Here is a 25,340-nt window from a genome sequence, read left to right as displayed (position 1 = left end):
AGCTCAATTTGGTGAAATCAATACCTTAGTATTATTCAAGGGTTCAACTACAATTTGACCAGTTAAACCATACAGAATGCTGTACCCACACCCTAATATGTCATGCTGTTTGATGTGGTATATGTTCATTAAATATCAGATCACGTCAGTAGATGGATTTCTCCTACTCACTCACACCAATAGTCAAGACTGTATTGGAAAATGTCAGAACTATGCAGTAGGTATAACCCGGACTGACAGAGTGCCATTGGGACATCATCTTTTTTGATATATCATCTTTTTAATGAGTCATTAAACAAAGGCCCATCTGTCTGCTACGGTGGACATAAAAGGTCCCATGGCACTATCGGATGAGGCACAGGAGAGCACGTCTGTTGTGACCAACATCAAAACTAGACTATTGTTTAGTCGTCACACTTTCCTTGCAGTGGACAAATTGGCTGTCGACTAATAATCAGTGGTTGAACTTCAAATGATACCTGAGAAGTAGAGCCAGTCAGAATGAAGAACAACCCAAACAGAAACATCAACCTCTGTGCTTATTTCAAAGCTGATTACGCTCCCGTACATTTTAACCTATTATCACTATTCTTTTGATAAGTACTTCTTCAGCTGTAAAACCTTTTGGTACATCCTGAGGTGGTGAAAGTTGATAAAGGAACAAAAGTCTTTATTTTAAAAGTAAAAACACCCATTGGTTTTTCTAGCTGACAAGGAAGGTCAGAATTCGTGGACGTCAAAAGGCCACGGCGCATCACGATCACCTTCTGCTGTCCTGGCAGATGCATAATACACCGGCAACGGAATTGTTGACAAATCATAGCAAACTATTTCTACCAAATAGTCTATAACAGACCAAGACAACGGGGCAAGGAAACTCCAACTGATGGAGAATTTGGGGAACCAAAGGCTCAACTTCACCTCCCCGCATCTCCTGCACTCACCAGTTCTCAAGTACGTGACATGTTGTAAAGAAGAAAACATTTACCTGTAATTTATAGACTGTCTTTACATATTCTTTCTTCAGCAAGGCCAATCTTTCTTTGAGCTGCAAGTGAAATGAATAATGAATTGGGTTAACATAGTTGATTGTTCAGGGCAGCACGGTGGCGCAGCGGGTTAGCACTGCTGCCTCACGGCACCGAGGTCCCAGGCTCGATCCCGGTTCTGGGTCACTATCCGTGTGGAGTTTGCACATTCTCCCCGTGCCTGCATGGGTTTCGCCCCCACAACCCAAAGATGTGCAGGCTAGATGGATTGGCCACGCTAAATTGCCCCTTAATTGGAAAACATGATTTGGGTACTCTAAATTTATTTTTAAAACATAGTTGATTGTTGTTGCTGCGTAGGGAGAAGCTGAGGGTGTCAGTTTCACTTTACCTGCTGCCTGGTTTCCCGGCTCAGGGGTTTTTTCACACTGCTCTCCATTGTGTGAGGGGGAATAAAGAGATAACTCTCAGTGTGGCTGGACAGTCAAACGGTCAGACCCACAACCACCTCACTCAAGGCAGGGACATAGGGCCCAGGGCCCAGGGCCAAACAGACTGCCGAGACACCCCCCCCCGCCAATTGCAACCAATCAGCTCACAGGCACGCCTCTGGCCCCGCCCACTGTAACCAATCGATTCACAGGTTCGCCACTGGCCCCGCCCACTGTAACCAATCAGCTCACAGGCTCGCCCCTGGCCCCACCCCCGCCCACTGGAACCAATCAACTTACAGACTCGTAATTGGCCCCGCCCTCCCTGTCCACTATAACCAATCAGCTCACAGGTCCGACTTGACCCGCCCCTTCCCTCCACCTATTGGGGGACAGGCAGCGCCAGCTCTCGACGCGATTGGTCCTTCCCGACGTCAAACATCAAACGTCCTTGCCCATCTATTTCATTAAAGCTTTGATTTTTTCACTCTATCTTTATTCCGGGCGGCAGTTTCCTGAAGTGTGCGGTAGGGGGGAGGAATCTCAATTTTTAATCCGATGTCTGGTGTCGACGCCGGTGTGTTTGTCCCGGAAGTATACGCTGTGTTTCCGGGTGAGCAGGGGTGTAGTCGCCCCGACAACCGGCTGGGATGGAGCTGTGCGAGATCCTGTACAACAAGGCGGAGTATATTGAAACGGTAAGGGAGTGGCGGCGTTTGGGGAGTGACCCCTGATGTCTACGGCGATATTTTAAAAAATAAATTTAGATTAACCAATTATTTTTTCCAATTAAGGGGCAATTTAGTGTGGCCAATCCACCTACTCTGCACATTTTTGGGTTGTGTGGGCGAAACCCACGCACACGGGGAGAATGTGCAAACTCCACACGGACAGTGACCCAGGGCCGAGATCGGACTTGGGATATCAGCGCTGTGAGGCAGCAGTGCTAACCACTAGGCCACCGTGCTGCCCGTCTACGGTGATATTGATCCCTCAATCCAAAAACAGATAGTCTGGTGTGGTTTTGTTGTGTGCAGATTGGCTGCTGTATCTCCTGCATTACAGCAGTGACGATACTTTGACAGTGTTCCGTTGACTGTGAAGTGCCTCGAGATGTCCTGAGGTTATGAAGGATGTCCAATAAATACAAGTTCTTTCTTTTTTTAAAAAAAAATTTAGAGTACCCAATTATTTTTTCCAATTAAGGGGCAATTTAGCGTGGCCAATCCACCTATCCTGCACATCTTTGGGTTGTGGGGGTGAAACCCACGCAGACACGGGGAGAATGTGCAAACTCCTCACGGACAGTGACCCAGAGCTGGGATTCGAACCCGGGTCCTCAGCGCCGTAGGCAGCAATGCTAACCACTGTGCCACCGTGCTGCCCTATACAAGTTCTTTCTTTACTGGGTGCCCTGTATTGGGTGGAGAGGGATTAGGCTGGATAACATGCGGCGACAACTAATTATCATCCTCATCCACCTGACTAATGTACTTTTTGGTCAGATGTTAGGCAGCAAGATGGAGGATGAAGATCCTTTGTCCCAAACTCAAAAGAGCACCGTTTCCCCATTGCACCAGTGTATCATATTTCTTCCCTGATTCTTATTGTTAATTAGTGGTGTGGGCCTATAGTCACAACAAAACAGGATTAAGACATTGGAGCAGAATTAGGCCACTCGGCCCATCGAGTCTGCTCCACAATTCAATCATGGCTGATATTTTCTCATCCCCATTCTCCTGCCTTCTCCCCATAACCCCTGATCCCCTTATTAATCAAGAACCTATCTATCATTTCATTTGATATCTCTGTCTTAAAGACACTCAGTGAATTGGCTTCCACAGCCTTCTGTGGCAAAGAGTTCCACAGATTCACCACCCTCTGGCTGAATAAATTCCTCCTCATCTCTGTTTTAAAGGATTGTCCCTTTAATCTGAGATTATGGCCTCTGGTTCTAGTTTTTCCTACAAGTGGAAACACCCTCTCCACGCCTGCTCTCTCCAGGCCTCGCAGTATCTTGTACGTTTCAATAAGATCCCCTCTCATCCTTCTAAACTCCAATGAGTACAGACCCAGAGTCCTCAAACGTTCCTCATATGACAAGTTCTTCATTCCAAGGATCATTCTTGTGAACCTCCTCTGGACCCTTTCCAAGGCCAACACATCCTTCCTTAGATATGGGGCCCAAAACTGCTCACAATAATCCAAATAGGGTCTGACCGGAGCCTTATACAGCCTCAGAAGTACATCCCTGGTCTTATATTCTAGCCCTCTTGTCATGAATGCTAACGTTGCATTCCAGATCGTTAATGTATATTGTAAAAAGTTGTGGTCCCAGCACAGACCATTGAGGCACACCACTTTGTATGCTTTTCCCTTATCCTTTATGCTGTCCTTGACATCCCTTGTCAGCCATAGATGCCTTGCCGTCCCTTTAGCATGTTTGCTCCTCCTTGGGATGAATTTCTGTTGTGCCTCCCTAATAACCCCCAAAAACTCCTGCCATTGCTGTTCCACTATCTTCCCTGCTAGGCTCCTTCTCCAATCAACTCTGGCCAGCTCCTCCCTCATGTCTTTGTAGTTACCTCCCAGACCACCCAGATTTAGTTCATGTTGGGTCCATGCAAACTGCAGATGGAGAAAGTTTCACCCAGTTAGCCTGGGATTGGTTTAAACCCAGGTGAGAGGTCAGCCTGTGACCCATGTCCCTAAGGTACATTATAATTGCGCTGTGAAATTTCTTACATAATGTCACAGCGATAAAACTATTTTATGCAGATTTTGGTTTTTAATTTTTCTATTGCTGTGTGCTAATCTTCAATAATGGTTTATGTTTGCAGGCCTCTGGTAACAAGGTGAGCAGGCAGTCTGTGCTGTGTGGGAGCCAGAACATAGTTCTCAATGGGAAGGTAAGTAGAACAGATGTGGACATGTTGTGAGAACTCTTCAAATGTACATTTGAGCAACATCAAAAACTCTGCTTCACTTATCCTGACTTGCAGCACCTTTTGCTTACCCATTATCCAGTTTGCTGACTTCATTGACTCCTCGTCTGCACACACGCCCCCGCCCCCCCAGTCACCCATCTCCTCCTCCTATTTGAACCCAAAGGCCCCCAAGATCTTTGACTTCCTCACCAACAGACTGCAATCTGTCAGGATAGGTAAGGTTTTCTATAAGACACTATTCACAACGCTCTATGCTGTTCTTGCTTTTGTCATACTTGCTTTATTTTGCCCTTGTTCCATACTGTAACTAATTACTTATTTGTCGATGTACTGTGTACTTTTTCACAACCACTGTAACTATCTACTTTATTTATCTACTATTTTATTTTCTCTAATGCGTTCCTTGGCCGCAGAAAAATACTTTTCACTGTACATGTGACAATAAATAAATCAAATCAAAGATCTCATGCTCTTCCACTTTTGGCCGCTTGTGCATTCCCCAATTTTCATTGCCATACCATTGGCAGCCTTGCATTCACTGTCTCATCCCCTGAACTCCCTGAACTTTTCTGCCCCTCTACTCCTCTCACACTCACTCCTTAAACCCTATCTCTAACCAAGGTTTTGGTCACCTGTGATAATACTTCCTCATGTGGCTCATTGTCAATTAAGCGATTGAGTTTTTAAAAGGTTATACACGAATGTGCGCGTTGCATGTAATGCCAGCATTATTTCTACCCTTAATTGATGAGCCACCTTCTTGAGTACAATTGAGTGGCTTGCTAGGCCACCTCGCGTGGAAAATTAGGTCTGGAGTCTCATGCAGGCCCTAAAGGACATTAGTGGACCAGATGAACTTTTGTAACAGCTTGGTGGTTTCATACTCACCATTACTGATTTTAGCTTCACAACTGAATTTAAATTCACCGGTTGCATGGTGGGATTTGAACTCATGATTTTGGATCTTCAGTTCCGGCCTCTGATTACTAATCTAGTAATTTAGCCACTATGCTACCATACCCCAGAGTATCTCCCAGCACTAATGATTGGAGAACTGTCAGAGATTCTAGCTGTATTATTTTTCCCTTCTAGATCCAGGAGTGTTGATATTAATTTCAACAGCCTGATTGCTGCCATGGTTGAGATCCAATAGCAGCATAGATCTGGGACCCTCTGGTCTGCGTTTCTGAGTATCACACCTGGTAGTGCACTTGCCCACTAAGAAACCAGCAACTCCCCAGAATAGTTTGTACGGATGCCTAGATTTTTTAATCTGGGAATGTTTCATTTAGTTCTGTCGGCCACTTGACATCAGTAAATGCTTTGACAAGAGGTTTAACACTTAATCCTGTGTGGCTGCTTCATATAGAGAACCTGTCTGACAAAACGTTATTTTTGAAATCAGACTATTGTTATGAATGATTGTATCATCCGTGGAGACCTAGCGAATGTGAGGGTTGGACGGCACTGTGTCATCAAGAGCCGAAGTGTCATACGCCCACCTTTCAAGAAATTCAGCAAAGGGTGAGGCTATTTATTGCATTCACAGACCCAGATATTACAGTAATGTGGCACTGGGAAGGGATCATACATCAATCATGTCTGCTTTTCTTTGTCTTACAGAAGTTTATCTGGAATCAGATTTTTATCTGAGATTCCATTGCATAATCCAGCTTCACACAGATTTGCCTCTGCTGCTATGGCTGAACAATGACTTTGCTGAAAATGGTCATTGACAGGTCTGCAGTAAGCACTGATTTTGTGTAATCTGCATGCACGACCTGTTGAGGGGTGTGATGCTGGTTTGTTTTTGAAACAACTTCTTGCTGGGAGTGGGGCTGGGGGAGCTGGGAAGGGTTTGACTATGATAGACCCAGACATTCCACACACAGATACAAGACACTCTTAAGAGAAACAAAAAATAGTTTGCATGTCAGAATAATCTGACTTTATATAATAACAAGAAATTGGAATGTTGAGGAAGGTTTATATATTGGACTCCGATGATACCACTTGAAAACATGTACTTTGACACAAGGCAGCGGCAGAGTTTAGCAGCAATTAAAAAATAACTTGTGCATTTATTTTATCATGTAGCATTTTCGTAATATTTTACCAATTAAATTGAGGGGTGTGGGATTGGTGCTTTCAAGTTATCTCTCAGAAAGCTTTAAAAGCTCTGCCTGGATTTGAGGAGGCAGAGGGTTTAAGAAGGTGATTACAAAATGGGAGTGGCAGCAGAAGGTTCTTCCCTTATGGGACCGGGTCCTTTCTGTCTTTCACCCACTTCTCCCCGGTGAGTGTGGTACCAATTTGTAGCCGCGATCTACTCTGGTTGTGGTAAGCCAACTGCACATGCACCACACAACCTGGGGGCTTTAGTTGAAGGTTGAGTGAGAGCCAATTTGTTGGACTGTACAGTTGGGCAAGTGCCCTATTCCACTCAACACTTAAGCAGGACTTCTTAGAGTAGGATGGAGGAGCAGAGCGTCTGCCTTTTCATTAACTTGTAAAAGGGCAGTTGTGTCATGTGTTGGGTCAGTACACCCTTTTCTTCCTGCCCTAAAATCAAGTCCATCTCCCTGGCAGTGGTGAAGAGCTTGACGCTTCTGATTTCTTGAACAAGAATGACCTATAGAGAGGGAGTGTGACAAACTTTGATTTCAGCATGTGAAGATGCAGAGATCCTGATGGATTGCATTAGTTTGCTGACGTTAGTAGCAGCTAGACAGCACCCTGTTGCAAACGTTTGTGCCAGTGCTATTGTTTGACTGTAGGTGTGTCGTGTATGGAAGTGGGTCTGGGTTAAATCATCTGTTTATTAACTTCCTATTGATCAATAATTGAATCAGACTTTGCCTTCATAATATAGGGTTGCTTTCTTCCCGCTACACATTGGAGACCATGTGTTCATTGAGGAAGACTGCGTGGTAAATGCTGCACAGATTGGATCCTATGTTCACATAGGGAAGAATTGTGTTATTGTAAGTACAGTGCCTCTTAGTCATTCTGACATTATGTACACTCTGTATCTGTGCTGCACCCTCTTATTATGTAGTTAGAACAGGAGCCTGTGGAAGGTTGGAGCTTGCAAAGGGGAGTTTAAAAGACCTTGTGAGGGTTAGATCTATGCAGGGACATTTAAGGGAATTGCTTCGGAAAGGTGTGGGGTGGCTGGGTATACTTGCAGTTACAAAGAGACATGGTCACGAATGAGGGAAGTATCAGAGATTTGTAAGGAAGGATTTCTCAGGTGGGGGGTAGTTGGATTGTCTGACCCGGTGCTGATATTATTGCTGTATCTAGAAATCCGCTTTTCATCACTGCAAGTCAATCCAAAGACCAAGCTTACCTTTAACCCACTGAACAGATGTCTGTTGTTGATCACTGGCCAAATGTTGCAGTTTTCTCCGGTATGTGGCCCTTAAGGATAGGGGATTGTTCAGTCCCAGACAGTTGGAGATTTCCATGCTTATTATTTGTATTTTCAGTGCCATTGTTTTTCTTTAACCTAAACTGCTGAGTTTCAGCACATACCTACACTTAATTTCACGTATATGTACCACCTACCCACACTTAATTTCACGTATATGTACCACCTACCCTTGCACATAGAGGAAGTTGTCATCATCGGCTGTCTGCAATTCAAGGATGAAGTCAACTCAAGGTCATGAGTTTCTGCTACGGGTCTTCATGTGACTCAGCAGACCGATTCGCAACCCACGTATCTTTGAGCAAATGGTGCAGGAGGTAGTAGGGATGAGCTAGTGGGATTCGGGGTGGGGTTTCGCTTACTTTTCTTCCCTTCTCTGCTGCTGCTCTGCCTCATCATTAAGACTTTGGGAACTTGGCATGATGCAGTTTGATGGACAAATTGTCACCATTTTGAACAGCTGGTAGCAAGCTCCTCCCAGTCATTAATGTCAATGCTGCTTCAAGGAGAATTTGAGTGTCTTTGAAGCGTTTTCTTTGTGCTTCCCTGAAATGTTGGCCATTTGAATGGTTTTTGGCCATCTATTGATAATATGGAGGATGCTGTGGAAACATTGCTGTTCAAATATCTTTAGCGCTCTTATGTGTCACTAATACATTGCATTCATCGACCTGACCAAAGCATTTGACTCAGTAAATCACAAGGCTCTGTGGATTCTGCTTCAACGATTTGAGAGACTTCAGCACAGTCCTGTGATTGCTCCATGATGATATGACTGCAACTGTCTTGAGTGTGAGATCTGAAGCAGACACTTTAAAATCCATACTGGTGCCAAGCAAGGCTGTGTGATATCTCCCATTCTATTATAATTTACCTGACAGTGACTGTTTATCTCAAAGATCAGCTCCCCTCTGGTGTCATAGATAAAGTCATAGAGCACAGATACATGCCCTTCAGCCACCGTGTCTATGTCGAACATCAAATACCAATCTATACTAATCCCATTTACCAGTACTTAGTCCATAGCCTACTCTGCCTTGGCTTGTCCAGATGCTTTTTAAATATTACAAAAGTACCTGCTTCCACCACCCCCTCAGGCCGCGTGTTCCCTATTTCTGCCACCCTCTGGAGGAAAAAATGTTTTCTCCGGTTCCCTCTAAACCTAAATCTATGCCCTCTGGTCTTAGACACCTCTGCCACGGGGAAAATATTCTTATAATCCACCTTATCTATGCCTCTCATAATTTTGTATACCTCTATCAGATTCCCCCGTAGCCTCCTCTGTTCCTGGGAAAACAAACCCAGCCTATCCAATCTCTCCTGATGGCTCAAACTTTTCATCCCAGGCAATATCATGGTGAATCTCCGCTGCATCGCCTCCAGTGTAATCACATCCTTCCGATTGTGCAGCAACGAATATTCCATCTGTAGCCTAATGAATGTTTTATAAAGTTGTACCAGGACCTCCCTGCTCCTATATTCTATGCTCTGGCTAATGAAGGCAAGCATTCTGTATGCCTTCTTCACCACCTGTGCTGCCACCTTCAGGGATCCATGGACTTGTACACCAAGGTCCCTTTGTTCCTCAATACTCCCTGGGGACCTACCATTCATTGTGTATATCCTACCCTTGTTAGACTTTCCAAAATTCATCATCTTACTTATCAGGATTAAATTCCATCTGCCATCCCTTTGCCCAATTTGCCAGCTGAGCAATATCAGTCTGTAGCATCAGACTATCGTCCTCTCTGTCGTCAACAACAATTTTTGTGTCATCTGCATATTTACTAATTATACCTTCTACATTCACATCCAAGTCATTAATGTATATAACAAACAGCAATAGCCCCAGCACCAATCTCTATGGTCACAGGCAGATAATCACAAAAGCAACTCTCCACCATCACCCTTTACTTCCTATTAACAAGCCAATTTTAGATCCAATTTGCCAACTTGCCTTGGATCCCATTGGCTCTAACCTTTTTGACCAGACTACCATGTGGGACCTTGTCAAAGGGCTGACTGAAGTCCATATAAATCACATCGACTGTGCTACCCTCATCAATATGTTTAGTTACCTTTTCAAAAAACTCAATTGAATTAGTTAGACAGGATCTCCCATCGACAAATCTGTGCTGACTAGCCCTGATCAATCCCTGCCTTTCCAAGTGTTGATTAATCCTGTTTGTCAGAATTTTTTCCAATAATCTCCCTATCACTGAAGTTATACTAACTGGCCTGTAAGTACCTTGCTTATCCTTGCTGCCCTTCTTGAATAAAGGTAACACATTAGCTATTCTCCAATCATCTGGCACTTCACCTGTGGCCAATGAAGATTTAAATAGCTGTCAGGGTCCAAGCAATCTCCTCCCTTGCCTCCCATAGCAGGCCGGGATACATCTCACTAGCATACATCTCAATAAGCTCGCTAAAACATCTAATACCTCATCCTTATTAATCTTAACAACATGCTCTAGAACTTCATCGCCCCAACTGCAATCATCAGTTACCATGTCTTTCTCCTTGGTGTATTTAATAATATTAAATGTGTGCTCCACACACAGATTGCCCCATTTGTACCTTTCCTTAGTCATCCTCTTGCTCTTAATATACTTACAAAATGCCTTAAGGTTTTTCTTAATCCTATCTGCCAGTGGTATTTCTTGGCCCCTCCTTGCCCTCCTAATTTCTTTTTTTAAGCACTTCCCTCCACTCCCTATGTCTCTGAAGGGCCTCCCAGATTTTAGCATTCTATACTTACCGTATGATTCCTTTTTTTTTCTTTTATCAACCTCTCAATATCCCTTGACATCCAGGGTTCCCTGGACTTGCCATCCTTGCTCTTCACTCTTAGAGGAAAATGTTGGCCCTGAACTCACTATTTCAATATTAAATACAACCTAAATGGAAAACCCCTTTAACTTCAATTGCCTTCATGTCAAAATTAATCTGCCCACCACATAATCTTTGGTCTTTAGATGATAACAGCGTCGTTGCCCACTCTGCAACAGATTTGCAAGTTACTTCAATTCTGCAAACAAAAACCTCAGCCTGTCCTTGAGTGTTGCCAAAACCAACTCGTACCTGGTCAGCCAAATATTCCACCTATAAGTGATGGATGATGGTGTCAGTAAAGTGTTCAATAGCACACATGGCCACAGTTGCCCTCTTGATCAGAATAATAAATGGCTAATGAGGCATTATGTCTCCAGTAAAGGGCTTATCTTATATTTGTGGCTGCTGTGAATACAGGATGACAGTGTTTTGTAAAGTGCTAAATGTTTATGGTTTTATTTTAATTGCAGAATGGACATTAAATCAATGTGTCTAAGAGCTGCTGTGCCCAGCTATTGAACCTTGCAGTAGAACTCCTGGTAATCTGGTCACTTAGAAGCAGAGAATCCATCCAGCACAGAAGGAGGCTATTTGGCCCATCAAGTCTGCACCAACCCTCTGAAAGAGCACTCCACCCAAGCTCAGTCCCCTGCCCTATCCCAATAAATCCTTAACCTAACCTACACATCTTTTTTGGACACGAAGGGTCAATTTAGCATGGCCATAAAAAACCTAGCCTGCACATCTTTGAACTGTGGGAGGAAACCGGAACACCCGGAGGAAATTCGCGCAGACATGGAAACAGTGCAAATTCCACACAGACAATGACCCAAGGCTGGAATTGAACCCAGATCCCTGACGCTGTGAGACAGCAGTGCTAACTACTGTGTCGGCCCTTGGTGTTTATTAGCTTAGGGAGGGTCCTGGATTTGCACTTCTCATTGCTATGCACTGGCCACTACTTGATGTAGGTGTCTAAGGACAGTGGTAAAATAACCAGCTGGAATTCACTGAGCTGACACATTAAGAACCATTTTGATAGGTGGATTACAGCAGCTGGTTTTGTTATTCTGAGCAGAGTTTTTGCCTCCATTATCCGTTAATGTTTCTCCGAGCCTTTTCTGGGCTTTTCTTTTGTACAGCTGCAGCGTGTGTGTTTGTTTTCCTTCCAGCATGCTACTATATTCATGGCCATACCTGGTTATAAATTACAGTTTGTGTTCTCTGAGAGTGAAGTGTGTTCTCATTATGCCGTTTATCTTTCCGTAGGGTCGGAGATGTGTTCTGAAAGATTGCTGCAAGATTCTGGACAACACTGTGCTTCCACCGGAAACTGTGGTCCCGCCTTTCACCATCTTCTCGGGCTGCCCAGGTGAATGCATTAAAACACCAGCTTCACACCTACTTAACTGGGACCACGTCTAATTGGGTTGGTCCAAAGTGATCGCCCACTGTAGGGGAGGCGAGATGGCCATGTTTGTTGCATTTGATAGTCTGGGTAAAATCCTGTTAATGGTGCCAATCATTTATAGCAGCATTGTATTACTGCCACGCGGCTTTGTAATCATGTGGCATTGCATGGGGCAGGGGTGTGGCAACCGAGGAAACTATACATAATTCAACACCGTAGGACATTTTGCTATGTTAAAGGCACTATGTAAATGTAACTTGTAATTGCAGACATCTCTGCAATTCTGATATCTCAGTGCAATTCACAGTCAGATACTTAAATACTGACAGCTGAATCTTATTGTTTCAGAATCTTTGAACTAGAGACCATAGAACAGTACAGGCCCTTCGGCCCACTATGTTATGCCGACCATTTATCCTAATCTAAGATCAACCTAGCCTACACCCCTTCAATTTACTGCTGTCCATGTGCCTGTCCAAGAGTCGTTTAAAAGTCCCTAATGACTCTGACTCCACCACCTCCGCTGGAAGTGCATTCCATGCACCCACCACTCTCTGTGTAAAGAACCTACCTCTGACATCTCCCCTATACCTTCCACCAATCACCTTAAAATGTTGTCCCCTCGTGACAGCCATTTCCACCCTGGGGAAAAGTCTCTGGCTATCCACTCTATTCACACCTCTTATCACCTTGTACAGCTCTATCAAGTCACCTCGCTTCCTTCTTTGCTCCACTGTGAAAAGCCCTAGCTCCCTCAACCTTTCTTCATAAGATATGCCCTCCAGTCCCGGCAGCAGCCTGGTAAATCTCCTCTGTACCCTCTCCAAAGCATCCACGTCCTTCCCATAATGATGCGACCAGAACTGAACACAATATTCCAAGTGTGGTCTAACTAGGGTTTTATAAAGCTGCAGCAAAACCTCGCGGCTCTTAAACTCAATCCCCCTGTTAATGAAAGCCAACACACCATACACCTTCTTAACAACCGTATCAACCTTTGAGGGATCTATGTATGTGGACCCCAAGATCCCTCTGTTCCTCCACACTTCCAAGAATCCTGCCTTTAACCCTGTATTCAGCATTCAAATTTGACCTTCCAAAATGAATCACTTCACATTTATCTAGGTTGAACTCCATCTGCCACTTCTCAGCCCAGCTTTGCATCCTGTCAATGTCCTGTTGTAACCTGCAACAGCCCTCTACACTATCTACAACTCCACCAACCTTCGTGTCATCGGCAAACTTACTAACCCACCCTTCCACTTCCTCATCCAAGTCATTTATAAAAACCACAAAGAGCATTTATTTGCTTTATTTCATAGGGGTGATGTTAGTTGTTAATGTTGAGGCCCATGGTAAGGGAATCTCTTATGGTCTCCTTACACTCTCAATCCCACAACTTCTCAAATGATCTGATCGAGAAAGAGGGAGAGTGTGTTTTACGCTGCTTCTAACCAGGCTGTCTGTGACCTCTTGAGTGTTTGATGCTGGAAGTGGGTATCACCTTGATGGTTCCCATTTGTTTTGAATTATTTGCCCTGGGTGTAAATTGTGTGTTGCCCAGGTTATGCAGTGTCCTTTTCAAGGTGCAGCTGTGACTCATTGGGTAATGCACTCCTTTGATTGTGGGTTCAAGTCCCACACCAGGGACACCATCTAGGCTGACACTTGGTAAGGTACTAAAAGAGTTCTGCACTGACGGAGACTGTCTTCCTGATCAGATATTAAACCGAGATCGTGTCTGCCTCTATCAAGTGGTTGTAAAACACACATGACACTTCAAAAAAGAGCAGTGGCAACATTTCCCAGAGCCTGATATTTATTCCTCCGTCAGTATCTCTAAAATAGATTATCCGTCCATTATCAAATTGCAGTCTGTGGCACATTGTGTGTGCTGACATGCTTCCTACATTATCTCAATGATAATACCTCAAAAAAAATACTTCAGTGTCAGTAAACCACTTGGAATATCCCAAGGTTGAAAAATGGGCTATATAAGTGCGAGCCATTGTGTATACAAGAGTATTTCAGATTATTGTAGGTTGAGGAGAGGGAGTCCTACTTTTAATTGAGATTGTTGTGTTTTCTGATAGGCCTTTTCGCTGGTGAGCTCCCAGAGTGTACACAGGAGCTTATGATGGATGTCACAAAGAGCTACTACCAGAAGTTCCTGCCATTGTCTCAGATATGAGATGGGCCTTTTCTCCAGAGCACCACGAGTACAGGTACGGTGATGAGGGAATCGGTGTTGAGTGAAACCCTTCAACCTCCAAGTGCCAGGGGTGTATAATGAGTGCAAGATCAGAGTTTAATATTTAAGCTGCTCTTGTTTCACTCTAACCCTATCGGGGGCCCTTGCGATGAGTCTTCATATCTCAAGAATTGTGCTGGCTGAATCCTGAAGTTTTTATTTTCTTCATGATTTGTCTGCCTCTCTTCCAACTTCTGCAGTCATGTTAATTTTTAAATACTTTTCGGGGCAGCACGGTGGCGCAGTGGGTTAGCCCTGCTGTCTCATGGCGCCGAGGTCCCAGGTTCGATCCCTGCTCTGGTTCACTGGCCGTGTGGCGTTTGCACATTCTCCCTGTGTTTGCATTGGTTTCGCCCCCACAACCCAAAGATGTGCAGGCTAGGTGGACTGGCCACGCTAAATTGTTCCTTAATTGTTCTAACTCTCTATAATTACCCCGGAACAATTTACAACTAGTTGTTCCCTGGATTCCAAAGTGGTGCACTGAACCAGGAGTTAGCAAGCAAGTGGCATGTTGGTACTTTTCATTTAGTCAGTAACACTGCCTCCACTGGCTCAGAAGGGTTCCAATACACTAGGACTTGAGCAGATCATCATGGCTGGTGCTACATTGTCAGAAATGCTGTCTTCCAGGTGAGACATTAAACCTCACCTTCATAGTCAATGCACATTCAAGGTCCCAGATCTCATAACGTGTATGTAAAAGTGTCAGGATTTCTTCATGTCTTTTTAAAAAATATATTTTAATTCAAATTTTAACATATTAACAATCACACAACACAGCCTTTCCAACTGAAATAGCCCCAAGGCAACCCCACAAATCCACCCATATTCCCTCCCTACCCATTAGTGACAACTAGCTCACCAAAATGTAATATAAACAGACCCCATTTCTTGTGGAACCCTTCCCCCTCGAGACAAATTTCACCTTTTCCAAACACAGGAACTCCATTAAATCTCCCAGACACACCGAGGCAGAGGGTGGAGAAGCTGACCTCTACCCCAATAGGACCTGCCTGCGAGTGATCAACGAGGCAAAGGCTGACCCATTGCACACGCAAGTCTGACACTCCGAATATGGCCACCAGGGCTTTGGGCTCCCAGTCCACATGTCCAACATGGTGCTGAAGAAAGACCCCCAAAATCTCCCTAACTTCAGGTAGGACTAGAACATATGCACGTAATTGGCTGGTTCCTGACTTCGTCAGATGTGCCCTATAAACCACTTGTAACCGAACCAGCCCCAGGCCCCCCGCCACCGACAAAACCTCCTCTCCTCCAACAGTGAGGAGGGTGGGGCCACCGGGAAGGCCGGGCAGACCTTTACAAAATCCCACACTTGCATATACCTGAACCCCTTCCCCCGGGGACCCCAGACTTTCATCTCCAGCTCCTCCAAGGTCGCAAATCGACCATTTAAAAACAGATCCTTCATTTCCGTCAGTCGTCGTTCCTCCCAACCCTAAAACCTCACATCCATCCTCCCAGACTCCTTTTTTGGCCCCGCCCCCAATTTAGTGCTGCCGATACTGCCTCCAAATTCTCAACGTGGCCACCACCACCGGGCTTCCCGTATATCCTGGGGTAAACGGGAGTGGCGCATTGCCAGCGACCGCAACTCCGACCCCTTCATAAAAATGACTTTGTTAAAAAGACCAGTAGGCACTGGAACAAGAATAAGAACCACGGAAAAATGTTCCCCTTGACCGCCTGTACCCAGCCAGTCAACGATAGTGGGGAGCTATCCAACCTCAGAAACTCTTCCTTAACCATGCTCACTAAACTTGTAATGTTCAGCTTGCCGAGCCCAGCCCGTACTGGCAATCCCCCCCCCTCCCCCCACAAACACATCCTCCTCCCCTCCCCCCAGAGGAGAAACTACAAAACACTCTCTTTTCTCCAAATTTAGCTTGTACCCAGAAAAAGAACATAAGAACTAGGAGCAGGAGTCCCTCGAGCCTGCTCCGCCATTCAATTAGATCATGGCTGATCTTTTGTGGACTCAGCTCCACATTCCGGCCCGAACACCATAACCCTTAATCCCTTTATTCTTAAAATCTATCTATCTTTATCTTAAAAACATTTAATGAAGGAGCCTCTACTGCTTCACTGGGCAAGGAATTCCATAGATTCACAACCCTTTGGGTGAAGAAATTCCTCCTAAATTCAGACCTAAATCTACTTCCCCTTATTTTGAGGCTATGCCCCCTAGTTCTGCTTCCACCCGCCAGTGGAAACAACCTGTCCGCATCTACCCTATCTATTCCCTTCATAATTTTATGTTTCTATATGATCCCCCTCATTCTTCTAATTTCCAAAGAGTACAGTCCCAGTCTACTCAACCTCTCCTCATAATCCAACTCCTCCAGCTCTGGGATTAACCTAGTGAATCTCCTCTGCACACCCTCCAGTGCCAGTACGTCCTTTCTCAAGTAAGGAGACCAATACTCCATGTCTGGCCTCACTAACACCTTATACAATTGCAGCATAACCTCCCTAGCCTTAAACTCCATCCCTCTATCAATGAAGGACAAAATTCCATTTGCCGCCTTAATCACCTTTTGCACCTGTAAACCAACTTTTTTTGCGACTCATGCACTAGTACACCCAGGTCTCTCTGCACAGCAGCATGTTTTAATATTTTATCATTTAAATAATAATCCAGTTTGCCGTTATTCCTACCAAAATGGATAACCTCACATTTGTCAACATTGTATTCCATCTGCCAGATCCTAGCCCATTCACTTCACCTATCCAAATCCCTCTGCAGACTTCCAGTATCCGCAGCACTTTTTGCTTTACCACTCATCTTAGTGTCGTCTGCAAACTTGGACACATTGTCCTTGGTCCCCAACTCCAAATCATCTATGTCAATTGTGGGCCCAACACGGATCCCTGAGGGACACCACTAGCTACTGATTGCCAACCAGAGAAACGTCCATTAATCCCCACTCTTTGCTTTCTATTAATTAACCAATCCTCTATCCATGCTACTACTTTACCCTTAATGCCATGCATCTTTATCTTATGCAGCAACCTTTTGTGTGGCACCTTGTCAATGGCTTTCTGGAAATCCAGATATACCACATCCATTGGCTCTCTGTTATCTACCGCCCAAATCTCTTGAGCAACCCAGTTAAATCGCCCACTGAATCGCCCGGAATATAAATATACCGCATCTGCCTACAGGGACACCCTATGTTTACCAGCCCCCTCCTTACGCCCTTCCATTTTTTGAGCGCCTGAGCACTGTGACGAAGGGCTCTATTGTCCACGCAAACAGAAGGGGGGGGTCGCTGTGTTGCATCCCCGCCTCATTCCCCAATACGAAGGAAAGTACCCTGAGTTTATCTCATTCCTAAGCACACTCGCCCTCGGGTTCTTGTACAAAAACCTCAGCAGCCATGCCGCAAACCTGGCTCCAATTCCGACCTCTCCAATACTGCAAACACGGTAGCACAGTGGTTAGCACTGTTGCTTCACAGCACCAGGATCCAGGGTTCCATTCCCGGCTTGGGTCACTGCACGTTTTCCCTGTGTCTACATGGGTTTCCTCCGGGTGCTCCGGTTTCCTCCCACAAGTCCTGAAAGACATGCTGTTAGGTAATTTGGAAATTCTGAATTCTCCCTCCGTGTATCCGAACAGGCGCTGGAATGTGGTGACCAGGGGATTTTCACAGTGACTTCATTGCAGTGTTAATGTAAGCCTACTTGGGACAATAAAGATTATTATTATAAAAAAAACAAATAGTTCCACTCTATAGTGGTATCATGGTTGTGTTGTAATTCATTGGCTGACTACTAGGATTCTCATTGGTATACAAGTGAATGTTAGTCAGATGACCTCAGACTGATTAGGGAGATGGAAGAGAGTGGTTACTTGTGCATGTTAATACTGTTACTCATCTGTTGTTTTGTCTACAGTTGACCCACAGTTAATGCCAATAAATCGTTTATAGCTTTAGCTACAAGTATTCTTGTAATATAAATCAGGCCACCCGACAAGAACATTACATGGTACCAGGCTTGGATGGTATTAAACACTGCAAAAGCCTGCCAAGAGGTCCACAGAAATTTGAAGATTTTTGCAGACTGCAAGAATTAGCACATGGAGTCGTTGAAGCCACTAATAGTCTCTGATTTCATGGTAATGTTGACAGCAACTGCCGTGTGTTTAAACAATTTAATCTGTTTCTTCTTGGAGTAAATTTTGGAGATCAATCAGATTTGCGTACGGTAGCGATGCTCCTAACAGCGGCAGGACCCAAATTTGCAAACGATGAAGATAGCAAACATTTTAATGGAGTAATTCAAAGATTTGTTGCACATTGCACCCCCACAAAGAATGAAATTTATGATATTTGTAAAGAAAAAGAATGGCAATATTCGCATATGCATGGATCCTAAAGATCTTAAAGAGAATATCAAAAGAGAACATTACCAAATACCAAAGCGTGAGGAAGTCACATCTGAGATGGCTGGTGCACAATTCTTTACAAAACTTGATGAATTTCAAGGTTTCTGGCAGCTAAAGCTAGAGGAACAAACTACTGCACTTTTAGTACGCCATTTGGACAGTATTGCTTTCTGGGAATGCCGTTTGGCATAATTTCGGTATCAGAAATTTTTCACCATGCCATGGAGCACAAAATCGAAGGCAGCAAAGGTGTATGTGTGTACATATGGATGATATCATTGTTTGGGGCTCCTCCATAGAAGAACACAATAAGAGATTGCTTAAAGTTCTAAAGAACGACAGGAGAAATGGACTGAGGCTCAACAAGCACAAGTGCCAATTTGGAGTCGCATTCTTAGGTGATAAGCTCTCATCGCATGACATTGAATCTGAAGAGGATAAAATCCAAGCAATTCTCAACATGCAAAAACCATTTGGCCTGACCAAAATGTCAGACAAAGATCCCATCTGTAACAACCATAGGTTCACACCAGCACTGACCGACGCCACTTTCAAAAGGTGGAGACAGGGCGAGGGGACACTGACAGTCAGGGACCTATACACCGACGGCAGGTTTGCGACACTGGACGAACTGACTGGCCAGGGAGAACGAGCTAAGGTACCTGCAGCTCAGAAACTTCCTACGAAAGGAGACAAGGACTTACCCACAACCGCCATGAGAGACGTTACTGGACACAAGCATATTAGAGAGAGGAAACTGTAGCGACGTGTACGACCGACTGGTAGAAAGGGTCGACACCGTACTGGACGCAACAAGAAGGAAATGGAGGAAGACCTGGGGATCGAGATAGGGTGGGGTCTCTGGAGCGAAGCACTGCATAGGGTCAACTCCACCTGCGCAAGGCTCAGCCTGACGCAACTAAAAGTGGTACATAGAGCCCACTTAACAAGAACCCGTATGAGTAGGTTCTTCCCAGAGGTGGAGGACAGATGTGAACGGTGCCAAGTAGGGCTGGCCAACCATGCCCACATGTTCTGGTCCTGCCCCAGACTTGTGGAGTACTGGACTGTCTTCTTCAAGGCAATGTCCAAAGTGGTGAGGGTGGAGCCATGCCCAAAAGTGGCGGTCTTCGGGGTTTCCGACCAGCCAGATCTATTTCTGGGGAGGAGGGCAGATGCCCTTGCCTTTGCCTCCCTGATCGCCTGACGTAGAATCCTGTTCGGCTGGCGGTCAGCAGCAACACCCAGAGCTGCAGACTGGCTGCACGACTTCTCGGAATTCCTCCAAATGGAGAAAATTAAATTCGCCACCTGAGGGTCAGATGACTGCTTCCACAGAATGTGGGAGCCACTCACCCGATTGTTCCGGGACTTGTTTGTGGCCAGCAAACAAGGAGAAGAATAGCCAGGAACCAGGGGAAAGCAGCCAAAGCATGAGAGGGGGAGATAGGAGGGGAGGGGGAGATAGAGGGGGGGGGAGATAGGAGGGGGGGGGGGGGGGGGGGTGTGACAACTCATTCTAAGAGGAAGGAAAGGCGAACCACCACCGCGGGGGCGGGGAGACGGGGAACAATAAAGGAGAACCAGGGAGGTGGGGGGCGGCAGGGAAACGTTAACCAACCTGACATCCACAGGAACAGAGAAAAAGGAGAATACAGGTGGAGGATGTGAGGACCGGCTGAAGCAGCAGCGTGCACGAGAAGACAATGGCGGCAAAATCTGACCGGGAGAAGCAAGGGACAACACCGGCACCAGACCCACTCGAGGTTGCCCTCCGGAAGTGCCTCGCCGGCATGAACGGATGCCTACTTACATATATATAGATATATCATATCCTGTGTAAATAACGGCAAAATATACTCTGTGCAAAAATCCAATAAAAACATTTTTTAAAATGCCAAAACCACACGACAAGAAAGCCATCTTAAGAGTGATGGGTATGAGGGGTGGCAAGTGGCGCAGTGGTTAGCACTGGGACTGCGGCACTGAGGAACTGGGTTCGAATCCTGGCCCTGGGTCACTGTCCGTGTGGAGTTTGCACATTGTCCCTGTGTTTGCATGGGTTTCATCCCCACAACCCAAAGATGTGCTGGTTAAGTGAATTGGCCATGCTAAATTGCCCCTTAATTGGAAAAGAAAAATAATTGGCTACTCTAAATATTTAAAAAAGAGTGATGGGTATGATCAATTTTGTAGGGAAATTCATTCCAAACCTGTCAGCAAAAACAATACATCTACGTGATCTCCTGCACAAGACAATGGATTTCACTTGGACTGAGCAACATGAGCAAGAGTGGAAGAAGCTGAAGACTTCACTGACCACCATGCCAGTTCTCACATTTTTGACCCATCTAAGCAGATTAAAGTGTCAACAAGACGTGTCGAAAGATGGCCTCGGGTCAGTTCTTCTGCAACTCAAGCATGATGATTAGAAGCCAGTCGCACATGCATCACGATCCATGAGGACAACAGAGCAGAGGGGACGCTCAAATCGAAAAAGAATACCTGGGTTTAGATGTACGCTTGGAGAAATTCCACGGCTATGTATATGAGCTTCCAACTTTCACAGTTGAGACCGATCATGTCCTTTAGTTAATGGTCATCGGATGAATCTCAAACTAAGGTCTCCTTGCATTCAGAGGTTGATGATGAAGTTAAAACGCTATGATTTCAATCTCATCTACACGCCAGGCAAATATTTGTTCAAAAGCAGATGCATTATCGAGAGTGCCGATACAAAATATTAGTAGTGAAATTGCTGAAGATTTAGATCTGCATGTCATTCTTATTCCACACTACTGCCAGTATCTGGTACAAAACTATGTGAGCTCCAAGAAGAGACCAGGAAGGATCAAACTCTTCAAGAGGTGATGAGGAACATCAACTTACACTGGTCCAGGGGTCAATGTATGGAGTTCCACAATATAAGATCTGAAATCAGTATCATTAATGGATGTGATGGTTCATTTGGACACTATAGTTATGCCTCAATTGCTTTTGCAAGGATGTACTTAAGAGGATACATGAAGGACATCTCGGGATTGAGAAGTGTAAACGGAGAGCTCGTGGCCAGGTATAGACCAGGATATTTTTTTTTTTTTTAATTTAGAATACCCAATTAATTTTTTCCCCAATTAAGTGGCAATTTAGTGTGTCCAATCCACCTACCCTCACATTTTGTGTTGTGGGGGCGAAACCCACGCAAACACGGGGAGAATGTGCAAACTCCACACGGACAGTGTCCTAGGCCAGGATCGAACCCTGGGACCTCGACACTGTGAGACTGCAGTGCTAACCACTGCGCCACCTTGTTGATGTTGATATTGACAGGATGGTCAATTGTTGTGACACATGCCAGACCTATCATTGCAATCAAACATGAGAAACCTATGCAAATATCTGATTTACCCTACGGCATTATGGCAGAAAGTAGCTATGGATCTAATAATAATAATCGCTTATTGGTCACATGTCAGCTTCAATGAATCTCCTACAATGTACGGGTTGGTTTTAAGAAGAACTCGTCGAAGGGCAGTATGGTGACGCAGTAGTTAGCACTGCTGCCTCACGGCGCTGAGGACCCAGGTTAGATCCCAGCCCCAGGTCACTGGAGTTTGCACATTCTCCCTGTGTCTTGTGGGTCTCCCCCCACAACCCCAGGATGTGCAGGGCAGGTGGATTGGCCATGCTAAATGCCCCTTATTGGAAAACAATAATTGGGTACTCTAATTATAAAAAGAAATTGTTGCACACTCTTGAGAAGAATTTCACAATGTGATGGATGACGAATCAACGTCAGCTGCAGTGTCAGATAGGTCAGCAGTTCCTGAGCATGTGAATGTCATGGAGAACCATTGACTCTGCAAGTTCTGAGCAGCAAGGTCAAACTTTGAGAAGATCAACGAGAGTCAGAAAAAACCTGATCGACTCAATTTGTAGATTTGGACTATATATATATATTATATATATAAATATAAATATATATATTATATATATAGATATATATATAATATATATATATATTAATATATATATATAATATATATATAATATATATATATAATTATTTAATGATATATAATATATTTAATGATATTACATGTAAACATACTGATGATGATGTCTTAATTTATTCCTTCAAAAGAAAGGGGATGTACTTGATATCATGGTTGTGTTTGTAATTCACCGACTGACCCACTAGGTGTTTCATTAGTATATAATGAATGTTCGGTGACCTCAGACTGACTAGGTGCTGGAAGAGAGAGGTTCCTTGTGTCTGTGAATATTGATTATTCATCTGTTAAGTCTATAGTTGACCCACAGCTAATGTTAATTAATCACTTATAGCTTTAGCTACAAGTGTTCTTGTAATATAAATCAGGCCATCCGACAAGAACATTGCACACACTACACGGTCAAAGGCCTTCTCTGCATCCACATCCACCTCCTTCCCTTCTGCCAGAGGAAGCACCACACAACAGGTGCCGCACATTAGACAACAATTGTCTTGCCTTCACAAACCCTATCTGTTCCTCCCCAATCACCTTTGGGAGGCACCACTCCAATCTAACTGCCAACACTGTTGCCAAAATCTTGGCATCCATGTTTAATAACAAAATCGGCCAATGCGACCCACTGGGTTCTTATCCTTTTTAGCGGCAAAGAAATGGATGCCTGTCCCATCGTCGCTGGCAGTACCCCTTTCGTCACAACGTCCTCAAACATCTCCACCAACAGCAGTGCCAACCTATCCAAGAACTTCTTAGAATAATCCACCGGGAAGCCATTGGCCCCAGTGACTTCCCTGTTGGCACCTTCCCTATAGCCACCCGCAGTTCATCCAGCCTTGCCTTCTCATCATCTCGAATTCTTCATGACTTGACCAACATTTTCACTCCAACAAACTCAGCAACACAATTAATTGGTCATTTGAATAAAGTGTCTGTTTGGGACCTTGCTAAATGCAAAATAGATATAGGTATTTAGCTGCATAGCATTGACTGTGTGTAGTAATGCACCAAGACATTTTGCGAAGTTCATGGTAAAACGCTATATAAATGCATGTCTCTGCTCAGATAATTAGTGAACTAGTTCTCTCTTACCCATTTGCACAAGTACACATGCACAGCATTTCCAATTCATTCAACTACACATTAATTTCTCGAACAAGCATTTACTTTGTCTTTCAGTTTTTCAGACACCTATCTATAGTTCCTAACTTATCCAAAGGTTTGGTTTGTGGTCCCTATGTCTTACCAGATAACAGTACTAAAAACCTAGCTGGATGATTAATCTGGTGTCAAATCCACAAATGTATGATCTTGCATGAAGTTGGTAATCTAAAAATAGCTGAACAAATGTTCAGTTATCAGCCGAGCGCTGGTTTCCTCTTATTGGATCCACGAAGGGTCTTGGACGATTGCATAATCCTTACTCTGCCCCCCATATGTTTGTTACTATATGTATAATTTGCCTGAATTATTCCATTAGTTCCCAGCCTTGAACCAGCTCCTCATGGGCATCCATCATTCTACATTTAACTTTGTCTTCTTGTTGCAGAATCCAGTTAATTGGGGAACTGAAAGTGAACAACTGGACAAACAGAAGGTCTAGATTCTGCCAGGGCAACTTCTAAGTGATGGAGTGGCTCTGATCTAGGGAAACCCAGGTGTTCTGAATGATATGTATTCACCTTTGGTCTGGGGAAGACCTGCTGCTCCTCTACTCGGAATGATTCACTGTACGTCCGGGTAGTCTTCACATCACCGATTTTAAATCCTAAATTGGCTTTGCACAAAGCCGGAAAAATTCCAGAGGCTGGGAACATACTATATTTATTCTAGAAATTATTTCTGTGGTGAAATGTTAAATCACTGAGCATCCGACATATTTTAACCAGATTTAATCCACTTATAAAATGGAAAAGAGCTTGGATTGTGACTGAGTGTAAAGATTGTATGTTTTCTCTCTCGCTCAAGAATTCACTCATACTAGACTTAATGTTTGTGTAAAATGTCCTTCAGACTAACTGCCACCTGCTATTTGCACAGTTCATGACTGTTTAGTCTAATTAACTGTCTACATGACTTGAGATCCTTGCTGTTGCAATGCAGGACACAGCTTGCTCAGGGGCATAATTCTTGTAGGGTGTCGTTCAGTCGCAAAATGTGCAGCATTGTTTCAGCGTTTTGGCTGTCCCTTGGATGTAGATGGAAACTAGGGTGCAGGGCAGGGGTTTTGATGGTGAGGGGCCGACCTTTCCATCAAACCAGCGACGATGCTTAGTTATCAAATGTATTCAGTTTATATGTAAATGTTTCATTAAAGACCAATTCTTCAACCAAGGCATGGTGCCTGATGAAATGGTGTGATTGAAAGAGAATTGGCTTCACAGGGCACCAAGGACAGAATTTTAAAGTTTTTTTAACTGTCAGAGAAAGAAAATTACACTTTTTGAAGCCACTGCATCAAGAATGCCATGTGACAAATTTAACCCAGGCATAGATGGCACAGATTATGTAGACTTGTGAATTATGAATGTCCTTACTTAGAAGGCGTAGTCCAGATTTTGGTGTTTTCAGGCAAGTAAGAAGGATTCAAATTTGTGTTGCTTTGGAGTACAAGA

General features: G+C 44.3%; 2 protein-coding genes across 2 annotated transcripts in view; one reads left to right on the top strand and one right to left on the bottom strand.

Annotated features, from left to right (window-relative positions):
- palb2 (partner and localizer of BRCA2) overlaps positions 1 to 1,556 on the bottom strand; it is a 28,707-nt gene extending 27,151 nt beyond the window's left edge. The window contains exons 1-2 of the mRNA XM_038820440.1: positions 1,381 to 1,556; positions 989 to 1,048 (exon numbers count right to left, since the gene is read on the bottom strand). Coding sequence (XP_038676368.1) covers positions 989 to 1,048; positions 1,381 to 1,428 — 108 coding nt within the window. The 5' untranslated portion in view covers positions 1,429 to 1,556. The remainder of the gene's footprint in view (positions 1 to 988; positions 1,049 to 1,380) is intronic.
- A 390-nt stretch (positions 1,557 to 1,946) lies between these two features.
- Positions 1,947 to 25,060, top strand: dctn5 (dynactin 5). Its single transcript, XM_038820054.1, has 7 exons — positions 1,947 to 2,118; positions 4,261 to 4,329; positions 5,774 to 5,892; positions 7,241 to 7,352; positions 11,906 to 12,008; positions 14,141 to 14,272; positions 24,275 to 25,060. Exons 1-6 carry the CDS (start codon positions 2,071 to 2,073, stop codon positions 14,236 to 14,238), a joined length of 549 nt encoding a protein of 182 aa, XP_038675982.1. The 5' UTR covers positions 1,947 to 2,070; the 3' UTR covers positions 14,239 to 14,272; positions 24,275 to 25,060.
- The last annotated feature ends 280 nt before the right edge of the window (positions 25,061 to 25,340 follow it).

This window comes from Scyliorhinus canicula, chromosome 15, assembly GCF_902713615.1.
Source record: "Scyliorhinus canicula chromosome 15, sScyCan1.1, whole genome shotgun sequence".
NCBI classification, from domain to species: Eukaryota; Metazoa; Chordata; class Chondrichthyes; order Carcharhiniformes; family Scyliorhinidae; genus Scyliorhinus; species Scyliorhinus canicula.
The sequence above is the reverse complement of the archived record's forward strand: the minus strand, read 5'-3'. Positions and strand labels throughout refer to the sequence as shown.